A 13,072-nucleotide genomic window follows, 5' to 3' on the forward strand; every position below is an offset into this window, starting at 1 on the left:
ATATTAGGAGATGCACTAGTCAAAGTATAGATTTGTACCAAATAAACATTTTTTGCTTTAGTCCCACACATTAGTTGAAATTTTAAAATATTAATTACCACCTATTTTCAGCACACTGCAGTAATGACGTTTTGTTCTTCCTCATGCAAAAACATTTTTTAAATTTGTACATTTAGTCACTATCATTATACACTCTAGGCATTCCCTGATTATACCATCTCAATCTTTATCATCTATCTCTTTGTGATGTAAATTATATTTTTTAAAGAAAAATTGTCATTATTAAATAGAAAAAAATCTTATAAATGATGACCTTTTCTTTATTATTAAATTAATGAAAATACTGAGATTTAAATATTAGATCAGATAAAATTTTGGGTATGATGTAGATTTTTTTTTCCCTTGGTTGTAGGAGAGGAGTATAGGTATTTTTTCTTATTTCAGTCCAGAAGAAGCAAAAGCTGTTTCCTCACAAATGATTGGGAAAAAGTTGATTACCAAACAAACAGGAGAAAAAGGCAGAATATGCAATCAAGTATTGGTCTGCGAGCGAAGATATCCTAGGAGAGAGTACTACTTTGCAATAACAATGGAAAGGTCATTTCAAGTGAGTATTTGTAGACATGATACATTTAGGATAAATTTATTGCATTCAATTTTAAAAATTAATGATTGTTGCTATTTTTAGGGAAAGATAAACTATCAATAATCTATTTGTATATATAATAGACACAATATTTATATATCACTTTTAAAAAATAGCATAATCAATGTCATAAAGTATGACTTAAAATGTGAAAAAAAAATCCTGTTGTAATAAATTTCACAAGATTTCCAAATTTATTTCACTGAGAACAACTGGAATCCTCTCTACTTCATCTATAGATTCAGTAGAATTAGAAAATGAGTTTTTACTCGGTATAATATTCTAACCAAAGAGACAGTCTCTTAACCCACTAAGACAATGTATATCAATTGCTTCCTCTTTTTCTTTTTCAAACTGTGATACTTTTTTAGTTTGGTATTTGTTTTGTGAGATGATTTGGTTTTTGCTAAGTTGAAGGTTAGCATTCAGCAGCTCTAAGGAGCATAACCCCAGCCCTGCTGTGCTCTCTTTATGGACTTTTAAATGCATGAGACATCAGGTGAAGAGAAAATCCTTTCGTAGAGTTGGTGCTCAGAAAAAGCATTGATAATCTTTTTACACCATATTAATCTGGCTTATTCAGGGTATTAGTTAGGTATTGTGAGCTGAACCTGTATTTTGAAGCCAGTTGGGCTTGCAAGCAAGCTTCCTTAGTTGGAAACCTTAATAAGGATTTGGTGTAGAACATTATTAATTGTGTAGAATTTAAAGTAACAGAAATTTTAAGGGTCATGACAGTAGCTCTTTTGTATAGAATAACTTATTAAAAATAGCTATTTTTTTGTTTTGTGATTTTTTTATGCAATTAATTAAATCTATAGTGTTTGAGTGGTATAGAATGTCTATTACAACTTTTACTTTTTTTTTTTTTAGCTTTTTAAAAATATTTTTATTGAGATGTCTTCATGTACCATATAGCCCATCCAAATATACAATCAGTGGCTCACAATATTATCACATGGTTATGTGTTCATCATCATGATCATTTTTAGAACATTTGCATCACTCCAGAAAAATAAATAAAAAGATGAAAGAAAAAACTCATGTATCCCATTCTCCTTACCTCTCCCTCTCATTAATCACAAGTATTGCAATCTACCCAGTTTCTTTTACCCTTTAACCCCCTATTATTTATCCATTTCCCGTCCTTGTTTACTCATCTGTCCATACTCTGGACAAAGGGACCTCCAGGCACAGGGTTTCCACAATCAAACGGTCACACCACCAAAACCATAGAGTTGACTTTTACTTTTATAATGAAGTATTTCTTAAGGTATAACACTAGATGGTAGTATAAACCCACTCCGAATATAAGAAGCATTGTTTTATTTTTAAGTGATATCTTTATCTCTCTAGATTTCTTTAAATGGTAGAGTTTAGTTTCGTAAGTTATTTTAGAAACCCCAGGAAAATAACCTTATAATTTGCAGAAATTATATTTTTAGACATTTATTTTTTTAACTTTTTATTGTAGTAACATACATACGACTAAAAAATTCCCATTTTAAACCATTTTCAAGTGCCCAGTTGACTGGTTTTATAGTTATGTTTTTGCTTTTTGGTGTAGCTAGAAATAAGTAAGATTGTATACCTGATCACATTGAGATATGAATTTATAATGTTACTTGTTCAGAGTAGCTCATTTTAATTGGAGTAAATGGAGCAAACCAAATGTATATTATTGAAAATGTGTTAAGCATTAGGGAAAGGATGAAATTTGAGTTCATTTTAAGAATTAGAATTTTTTTTACTGCTTTTATTGTAAAAACTTAAAAAATATACTAACATTCTTGACATACAAACATCCCATATGTTCTAGTTTGCTAGCTGCAAGAATGCAATATACCAGAATCAGAATGGTTTTTAAAAAGGGAAATTTAATAAGTTGCTAGTTTATAGTTCCTAGGCCGAGAAAATGTCCAGTTAAAACAAGTCTATAGAAATGTCCAATCAAAGGCATCCAGGGAAAGATACTTTGGTTCAAGAAGGCCGAAGAAGTTCAGGGTGTCTCTCATCTGGAAAGGCATCTTGCGAACACATTCACAGTTTCTCTCTCGGCTGGAAGGGCTCATGGTGAGCAAGGTGTCATCTGCTACCTTCTCTCCTGGCTTCCTATTTCATGAAGCTCTCTGGGAGGTGTTTTCCTTCTTCATCTCCAATGGTGACTGGCTTGTGGGCTCTCTGCTTCTCGTGGCTATGTTGTTCTCTGCTCTCTTTGAATCTCTTCCATTCTCCAAAATGTTTCCTCTTATATAGGACTCCAGAAACTTACCAAGACCCACCCAAATGTGTGGAGACATGTCATCACCTAATCCAGCTCAACAACCCCTCTTGATTAAATCACAACTCCAGGAACATGATTGGATTACAGTTTCAAGCATGCAGTATTGAATAAGGATTATTTTGCCTTTATGAAATGAGATTTAGATTAAAACATGGCTTTTCTAGGGGACATACATCCTTTCAAACCAGCACACCATACATGGTATACAATCTGACTCAGTATATTACCACATAGTTGTGTATTCATCACCATGATCACTTTTTGAACAAAGAGTTTGAATTTTCAGATTTTTTTAAATTGCAGAAATAGTACATATTTTCAGTGATTCAGTCTAAAAATACTATAATACTAGTAAAAGCGTTTGACAAGCATTATACTCTTCCTTGAGGTAATCACATTAGATCAGTGTAGATCAGAATTGGTTGGTGTTATGTTTTGGGGTTTGGATAGCTTTTTTGGGAATCCCTATGAACAGATAAGGCCTTCCTGTTCAACAAAAACAAATCAACTATTTAAACTAAATTTAAACTAATATATTGATTGAATTTATTTGTCATATGCCTAAGAGTTGACTGATCATTAAAAATTGCTTTTGGTGTTTATATATTTTTAGATGAATCATAGGCTCTACCAGTTTTCTTTAGTACTTATCACATCACAGTGCCTTGGCAGATATCTGCCATTGAGTTGGTGTGCCAGAAAATCAATTGAACTACCTACTCTCTGTTTGGCACTTTTGTTAAATTAGATTTCTTAACATTTACCCAAGTACCTGTTGTGTACTTTTGGGCTGAGACAAATCAAATTAACAAATGACATTTGTTACTTTATTTTTCTAGTAAAACATTGCAGTTTGCTGAAAATGAATGCTATATTTAAACCGTGTCATTTTTAACTTTGCCTGGAATAGATTCCAAATTTTATGTACTTTTATTTTTCAAAGAGATCTTTATTTTAGTTAGTGGCTGCTTTGTCTTATAATTTTAAATTCACATCTATTTTAAGGCAAAAATGTTTTTTTTCTTTAGCATTTTGAGGGATTTAGCAGAAGAGGGATTTAGTTAAAGGAAGTTAAAATTACTAATTTTTTTGAAATTCCAGTTATTTATTAGAAATCAAATTGTCTTGAAAGCTTTTTACTAACATTAAAAGTTAAACCAGAACGATTTAACTGGAAACAGGTATTTATTCTGTGGTGATGACCAAATATAAAATTACAGTCATTGTTTTATCTGACCTCCATTTACCCTGTTTAAATTGGTTCATTTCTGATTGGTAATGGAAGTAGTACAGATAGAAGCTTTTCACCTTCTTTTATTTATTACTGTTTTATATGGATTGTGTTTGTAACAGTTTTTCCTAATTTACGGTCAACTGTTGGAGACTGAGTTACTACTTCAGTGAGAATTTAATATTATCTTTTCTTTCCCCTTCTAACGTCTTTCCTTGGCTGCATTCTCTAAGCTCATTTCTCTTATCAGTGGATACAAGAAGAAAAGGAAAGTAAAACTAAAATAAAATGTCCAAATGCTTTAAAGGTTTATTGGTCTCTGTCTCTTCTGTTGACTATAATTCTATTTTGTGGTTATATATAGATTTAATCTATCTGTATTTTACTTCAGTAACATGGTAGTAGTTGAACAGGTTCTTCTTATCTGATTTTCCCCCTACTCTTTAGATCTTCATAAAAGCTTATAGTTATGAACTGCTTTGCTAAAGAGGAAATGAAGAATACCCTTTCATTTGAAATTTCTGGAGGAACATAAAATCAGGCTTGCTAGTGTTCTCTCCTTTAGTCTGAGAAGTTACAGTGAACTCTTTTATTATATGTTCTTTTGTATATTGATGTCTATTATATGGTACAAAATAAAAAGATACAACGATATACAAAGAAATGTAAATCTCTTTCTTAATCTGTTCCTCAGCGGTCACTTTTTCTCCTTGGAGGCAGGTACTTTTTAATTAATTTTTTTTTTTTAAATAACACTTAGCTCTTTTAAAAAATTAATAGATTATTATTTTTTGTTTTCTGTGGTTATTCCTTATTTTAAGGATTTGAAGTACTGTTTTGCTATACAAACAGTGATGAATACAACAGTATTCCTTTAATTATGCCTTGAAATGAGTTTGTTACTGAAAGAAGCATTAGATGCTGGGATAGAAAAGTGAAATTAGTCTTTTGATTTTTTTAAAAATAGAAGTCACTTTTTTGGGTAAGAATAATATGTTAACTGTAAAATATTTTGTTTGTTTTGGAAAATAGAGATGTAAAATAATAAAAGTCGTATCATTTAATGTTTTATTTCCTACTTTGTGAATAGTGAGTCCTATACTTAAACATACTTTGAGTTCATTCTCAAATTTATTTTTTTCTTATAGTCTAGGGTTTTGTGTAATTTTTTCCCACAAATATGACTGAGATAATTTTCTTATGTTATTAATATTAATATTTAGTATGATTTTATTAGTGCATGGATTTTGTAGATGTCAGAATTTGTTTGTTATTTCCCTATTTTTGCATATTAACATTATTTCCAGGCTTGTGCAAGTCTAGTAGGCAGTTTGCTTTGAAAATTTTTTCTGGATTGATTTCGGAGGACTCAGAGTTAATGACTTAATTATTTAGTATTTATATCTTACCTTCCTATATTTTCATGATAATAACCAGACCTATTCTTTCAAGGTAGATGTTTTAGTTGCTTATCTTGCTGAAAGGAAATTATCATGAAATGGGTCGGGTTAGACAATGGGAATTTATTCACTCATAGAGTCTAGGAAAATGTCCAAATCAGGTCATCATCAAGGTGATATTTTCTTCCCAAAGACTGGCTGCCAGCAATCCTTGGTTTTTCTGTCATACAGCGAGGCAAATGGTGGCATTTCTTCTTCTCTTCTGGGTTTCATTGATCAGTGTATTGCTTTCTGTGGCTTTCTCTCTCTGTACCTGAATTTTCATTGTCTTGTAATGGACTTCAGTATATAGGATTAAGACCCATCCTGATTGAGGTGGGTCATCACTTAACTGAAGTAGCCTCATTGTAAGGTGCTACTTATAAAGGGTTCATACCATTGGAATGGATTAAATTTAAGAATGTTTTTTTCTGGAATACTTCCAGTCACTGCAGAAGGTAACTTTTTTTTTTACTGATTTCCAGTAGGGCTAGGGCTTAGAAAATCTGGAGCTTTTTCTTTAGACTTTCTCTTTCAAATATCAGTAATTTGTTTTTATGATTTTTTAACATTTATGGTATAGACAGTACTTTCAGTTCTTAAACTGTCCTTTCAGCTCTTTGGAAAAGTGCATAGGTTGTATTTTCTTATAGTTAATCTATTTATTTAGTGTAAGTTTTTGGGTGTATTTTTAGTCTTTTTCCTTCCCAGGTGAGGTATTGTCTTCCTCTTTCTTTTTAACTCTTCCGTTGTTTCAACTGAACATTTATAAAGGGGTACTGTGCTGGAGATACAAAGGTAAATCCTCAAGGAAATTTTTAAGTAGAGTTGGCGAATGATAGATGCATAAATCTGATGGTGCATACAGATAGACTTTAAAATTTTCTTGACTGGTCCAAAATAAAATCTAGATATTTTGACTGCTTTTTCTCTTGCCAGGGTCCTGTCTTAATAGGAAGCTCTCAAGGTGGTGTCAACATTGAAGATGTTGCTGCTGAGACTCCCGAGGCGATAATTAAAGAACCTATTGATATTGTAGAAGGCATCAAAAAGGAACAAGCTGTGAGGGTAGGTTGCTAAAAAATTTTCTACCTGTGATTGGATACTATCAAGAGCATCAACACATTAATATCTTGTTTGAAATACAAATTTTTTGAAATAGCTACAATTATTTTTCTTGATATTCTCCATAAATATTTCAGTATGGATCTTTAAAATGTAAGGATTCTTTAAAAATAGTCTTAATACCATTACCATACCTAGTAATATTAATAGTAATTGCTTAATATCATCAATACCCAGTTGTTCAAATTCACCTGTCTCAAATTATTTTTTGTAATACAGTTTGAATCAGGATTCATGTTAGATCCGTTCATTGCTATTGATTAATGTGTCTCATATGTCTTTTTCTAGTTTTTAGGTTTGCTCTCCCTCATTGTCTCCCCTTTTTTTCTTTCAGTTTGTTTAAAAAAACTGGTGTATTTGCCCTATATCATTTTCTGTGATCTGAACTTGCTGATTGCATCTTCTTGGTGGCACATAACATGTTCCTATATGTCTTCTTTATCCTATAAATTGTATGGAATGGAACTTTTGAGGGGGCAAAAATTTAATATCTAACAACTATATTGGAGGTTAGGACATATAGACAGTATTGTTTACTGTTCATGTTATGTGACTGTAAAGCAATGAAACTGATAATTTGGTGTGGATTACAGAAGTGCAGAAGGGGTAATCTTGGCAGAAGATATAGTAGAAGTACTTCCAATGTCTGGTGGTCAGCCTTGTGGCTGGTGGTTGTGGTGATCCCTTGTATTTGTTCTCTCCGCCTTTTCCACCCTTGCCCTGCACAGTTCTCATTGTCTTTTGCTTAGACGTTGGCAGGAACTCCCTAATGGTGTTCCTGTATCCACTTCCACCTGGCATCTACTCCCCATGGTCCTTAGAGCAATTTGCCCTTGCTTAGATTATTTCCATGTCACAGTCCTGAGGGCAGGATTGGGGCACTGATAGTATAAAAACAGCTCCCCAAGTGATTTTCTATTGTGCAGGCAGCATTGAGAATCACTGATTTAGAAAGATAAAATCAGCTCCTTAGGCTAAATTATAAAATACTTTATAACCTGGTTTTACTTTTCCCTTACTTCTTCAGTTTCATTTTCTGTGTCCACGCCCTCCTCACTGAGAAGTTACTTGTAACCTCAAAACGTTTTGACCTTTTATATCCCAGGATTGTTTGCGTGAGGTCGACCAAGAATGCTCATCCCTTCCCTTATGTTGCAACTTGTCATATCACTTCCTTGGGGGAGAAAGTCTTCCTTAGCCCTCTCTGATAACAAATTATGAACTTTTTTTGATACCTGTGTATTCTTTATTTGGTTAAACTCATCACACTGTATTCATTTTTTATGCCTCTGACTCAGGAGATTTTTTTTTTTTTTTTTTTTAGTAGAGACACTGCCTTATATATCTCTATGATGGGTCAGTGGTTTTGTTTTGGTGGAGTGGTTATGGATTCTTTAAGAATCTGAGGAAAGTTGTGGATGTTCTCTTAATGTATGCACATAAACAATAAATTTTGCCTGCAATTTTACTGGGTTTCTGCACTATCCTTCCTGTACTTCTCCCCCTCTTCCCAAAAACCCTTCCATGCAGTCTTACATGGCTTGTGACAGTTGCTTAGTAAATGTTTGTAATACTGCTGTTGAATTAAATTGTTTAGTTTGGGTATAAAAACAAGTGACCTCGATAGGGAAAGGCTAGTTAGAGAGGCTGGGTTCAATCCAGGGGTCAAGAGTCATCCCTTCAAGTGGCCTCCAGTTTGTCTTCCTTCTTCCTCATTGTAGCCCTGAATATTAGCTGTAAAACTAAGACTACATTTCCCAACCTCCCTTGCAGTTAAAAGATATAGTCATGTGACTAAATTCTGACTTATGAGAATGTAAGCAGAAGTGGTAGGTGGAATTTCCAAGAGGGGTCCTTAAAGAAAGGGTGCATCTTCTTCCTTTCTGACTTCCTGTTGGCTGGTATGTGGCTGGAGCTTTAGTAGTCAGTTTGAACAATAAGGTGACTTTGGAAATGGAGTCCATGCCAATGGACTAACTTCTTGGACTTTTGCAAAAGAGAAATAAACTTCCATCTTGTTTGAGCTACTGCTTTGGGAATTTTCTGTCACTTGAGTTAGACCCAATCTTAACTGATACAAAAGCAGTTTTTGTGGTGGTGGAGAAATGAAAACAATCTGAGTGTCCCACAAGAGGGGACTGGCTAAATTAATTTACTCATTTTATCAAATTTTTAATGATTGTCTACACTTTCCTGGCTCTGGTCTAAGTATGGGGATATTGTGGTAAAAAAGATATTGTCTTAGACTGAACCCCTTTTAGACACCTCAGCTGAGATCTCAGAGTCCTGCTCCGAGGGCTGCCCATACTTTCCAGGCTTCCCCCTTTACAACTGGACTAGGACACAAAGAGGCATCCCAAGGGATCATGAGTACACCTGTACAGGTGACACTCAGAGACCTCTAGGATCCACCCAACAGCCCTCATCTGAATACTGTCCAGGCCTGCATCACATCCCAAATTCTACCAGCAATCCATGGGCCAGGCCAGCCCCTCAGAATTGTCTACCAGATTGGACAATGAATGATGGAGCTCCAGGGTTAGAACTTCCCCACCTCCCAACTTCCTGAGAAGCCTACACTTCCCAGTCAGTGTCTTCATGTCTTAGAGAAGTTGGGGAACACTGTTCCCATACCGCAGGGACTTTCTTCTATGAGATTCTTCTAGTCTCCTTCTCTGAGGATAGTGGCTAGAGTGAGAGTCCACATGGCAAGAAAGAGTTAGCCTCCCATTTTAGTATAATGTCAGTAGGAAGCCATGAAATTAATTTGTATTGTTGTGCAGTTGAATGAGTTTTAGGAGACTTTGGCTAATGGACTTCCCAGGGGTGTTTCAACTTTTAAGCAGTCTCTGTACTGGGAAGAGAGATTTTGCTCCCTGGAAGTATTTCACTGGCAACTATTTTGGAAAATATTCTCTTGGCTCTTGGTTATTAAATGCCATTGTAATGATGTGTTTTAAAAATTTCATTCAATATTAATAAAATTATCCAATTATGAAAAAAAGATATTGTCTCTACCCTCAAGAACTTTATTAGAAGAGGAAACAGGAGGCATAAATAAATGCACAACTATGGATAGTATAATCAGTGGAATCACAGAGGCTAGTCACAAAAATATTTTAACGGAATGGGGAAAATATTCATGACATTGCTAAATAAAAATAGGTTGTTACAGATTAAAATAAATGTCACCTGTCTTAAAAGTTTGAATAAACTTGGAAATTAGACATCTGTTAGTAAAAAATAATATGTCAGAATAACCTTATGGCATTGAAGTACAAGAGTAAGAAATAGACTAGCACAGAGTTTAAGCAGATAGAGAAAATTCCCTGATGATGCTTGAAGTTAGTCATTTAGGTGAGTGAGTGATATAAATGTTTAAAAAGGACAAAGATTTGGTTTGCTAAGTAGTTATTCGTATGGAAGGGTGATGATTAGATTGTTAAATTTAGATAAGAAAACACTTGATTTACAAGAATATTAGAAGAAATAATCTACTAAGATGATAGCATTTCAAGTGCTGAACAGAAATAGTGCCTAGCCTGGTGCTTAGAAAATTTATGTCAAGCTGAATAAGTCAGAGTTATGTGCAGTTCTCAAATGTTTAAGTTTAAAGGGAGTAGACTATAACTTAGCACTTTCTTAATGAGATGGTGCTTTATTTTTTATTATTCTGTGTTTGAAATGTGTCAACTAAAAGTTATATTCCTTAGCTTGATCATTTACTTTATTTACTGGCATTTGACTTTTTGTAGAAAATCATACCTTCAAAGAATTGAAGATATTTTATTGTTGAAAATCACAAGGATGGGTGACAGTCTTAAATGGCAGTGGAAAAAGAGGCAGGAATTCTTCTGTAGCATTCTGAGCAGGGGCAGCACTATTGGAATAAACTTGCAGACATGTACCCTTTATACCAGTGGTTCAGAATTGCTTATGGGACTTCTGTAATTGCAGCTACTTTGGCCCATCATGGGACTTCTGGGTCAGGACCTTGGTATACATAGTTTTTTAAAAGCTCTACAGGTATCTGTGGTTAGGAATCTCGGCTCCAGACTATAAACTCCTCCACTAGAGGAAACTTAAGTACTTCAGGCCTGTTGCACTGCCTGACACACCTCAGGTGTGCAGTAGATTTTTAAATGAATGGAATAATTCCCATTTGACTGTGAATTCCCCCACTTTTTAAAAATTACTTGTAAAATATTTTGGACTGCCAATATCTAGTATTAATAAAGTATAAGCCTCTTTCAGTTTAAGGCTTAGAAGCAGAATGGAGGCTATGGCAAGAACACTAGAATTTGAATCTTAGGTGAGTGGTCAGACACTTGACCTCTGATTTCTTTCTTATCTGTAAAATGGGCATAATACCTACCTTGTGAGGATTTTGATTAAAAAGATTTGTTCAACCATTTAATAATAGTAGCCTCCATTTCAGTATTTAAGGTTTTACTATACATGATTTATACTTAGTATTTAAATGATAAACTAAAAGGTTTTTATTTAAAATAATTCAATGTTGGACACATGCAATATACCTATAATAAAAGGACATATTGCTTTCAGCTTGCGCAGAAGATGGGATTTCCACCTAATATTGTGGATTCTGCAGCAGAAAACATGATCAAGCTTTACAATCTTTTTCTGAAGTATGATGCAACCATGGTAGAAATAAATCCAATGGTAGAAGATGCAGATGGAGCTGGTAAAGTATCTTATCAGTATTCATTATGTGTTTACCTATGATATGCTTTATAAGAAAGTTGAACTCATGTAGTTCCTATGTAGAAGATATTAATAAAATGAATTTATAGAAATATTAAAGTGATCCATTAAAATCAGTACCTTAAGTATATATTTATGTGCACATGGAGGGGTTTGAGTTGTATGCCACAATACAGTGACCACTAACCAGATGTAATTATTTAAATTAAAATTAATTAAAGTTGTATAAGATTAAAAATTTCCTCAGTTGCACTAGCTTAGTATGCACATGTGGCTAGTGACTACGGTATTGGATAGTGAAGATATAGATCCTTCCATCATTACACAAAGTTCTGTTCTACAGCTCTGGGCTCGAGTATCCAGTGTGGAGGTGAGTAAACAGTTGTTTGTTATGGGGAATTCATGGTCTTGCTCTCCATGCATTTCAGACTTTAGAGACCTCATGGATCTTTATTGTGCAAAGGCGAATATCCTGATACTAGAGTTCTTTGAATAATTTTAACCGATGAGATAAGATTAGTATGTCAGTTTGCAGCTCTACCTTTTTATGTGCTTAAAGGAAAATGAGATTCTGAATCATCATGCCTTCTGCATGTGGTGTTTCTGTTGTTGTTTTACGTAAATTGCTTTATCCTAGCTTAAGTTTTTCATGACATTTTGTATTAACTGGTTTCCGTTGCTGTAATTTATTTGATTTTGGTTTCAGGTCACTTTGGATTTCCAGTTCTAATCTTCTAAAGCATTTGTAGATCATCTTTTATTCTTATGCTTCTAAGTAGTTGTATTCTTTATCATAGAAATCAGTTATTGGTTGATGATATATATGGTAATATAAACAACAAATACATTTTCTGATATTAGATGTAGTTTATAAAACTGAAAAATTTTTTTTAACAGGTAGGGCTGTTGCACATTTAAAAAGTGAGCTGTTCAATAAAGGGAAATTATCTGTAGAAGAGGGGTATTTCTTTTATTATTTTCTTGATTGTATAACTTAAGAGAGACCAATAACATTGAAAGCTAGACTACTGAATTCATTCCAACTGAAATTCTATAGCCATGTTCTGTCTCTAAGGGAATGTCTTAGTTCTCATAATTTAATAATTAATTTTTCTTTTCTTTGTGTGCATTTATATATGTTTTAAGGTAGTTTTTTTTAAATATATATATATTTTTTAACATGGGCAGGCACTGGGAATCGAACCCGGGTCCTCGGGCGTGGCAGGCAAGCACTCTTACCTGCTGAGCCACTGTGGCCCGCCTGGTAGTTTTTTTTTTTGATTAATGGCATTGTGTATTCATTATAGAAAATTTGCAAAATGCCAAGAAATATTGAGAAATAGGATAAAAGAACTATAACACAGCATAATGCTTTGTATACTTAATTTCATTCTTTTCTGTAATTAGTATCATAATGTCTATTCAGTTTGTGTCCATTCCTTTTTAAATTTATAGACTATTTCCAGACACTACTTTTAAAGCATTTTTTTTTTTTTTTTTTTTTTTTAGACAGAGAGAAGGAAGGAAGGATAGAAGGAAGGAAGGAAGGAAGAAAGGGAAACATCTTTAAACATTTTCTTGTTTTATTGTATTCTGTTTCTCCGTTTTTGTTACATGGGCTG

General features: G+C 33.6%; 1 protein-coding gene across 2 annotated transcripts in view; it reads left to right on the plus strand.

Moving 5' to 3' along the window:
- Positions 1–13,072, plus strand: part of SUCLA2 (succinate-CoA ligase ADP-forming subunit beta) — a 64,590-nt gene that overhangs the window by 23,616 nt on the left and 27,902 nt on the right. For both annotated transcript variants that reach the window (XM_077158244.1, XM_077158245.1), the window contains 3 exons: positions 445–607; positions 6,540–6,668; positions 11,292–11,430. In XM_077158244.1, coding sequence (XP_077014359.1) covers positions 445–607; positions 6,540–6,668; positions 11,292–11,430 — 431 coding nt within the window. The remainder of the gene's footprint in view (positions 1–444; positions 608–6,539; positions 6,669–11,291; positions 11,431–13,072) is intronic.

Source organism: Tamandua tetradactyla, chromosome 4 (assembly GCF_023851605.1).
Source record: "Tamandua tetradactyla isolate mTamTet1 chromosome 4, mTamTet1.pri, whole genome shotgun sequence".
Classification (NCBI taxonomy): Eukaryota; Metazoa; Chordata; class Mammalia; order Pilosa; family Myrmecophagidae; genus Tamandua; species Tamandua tetradactyla.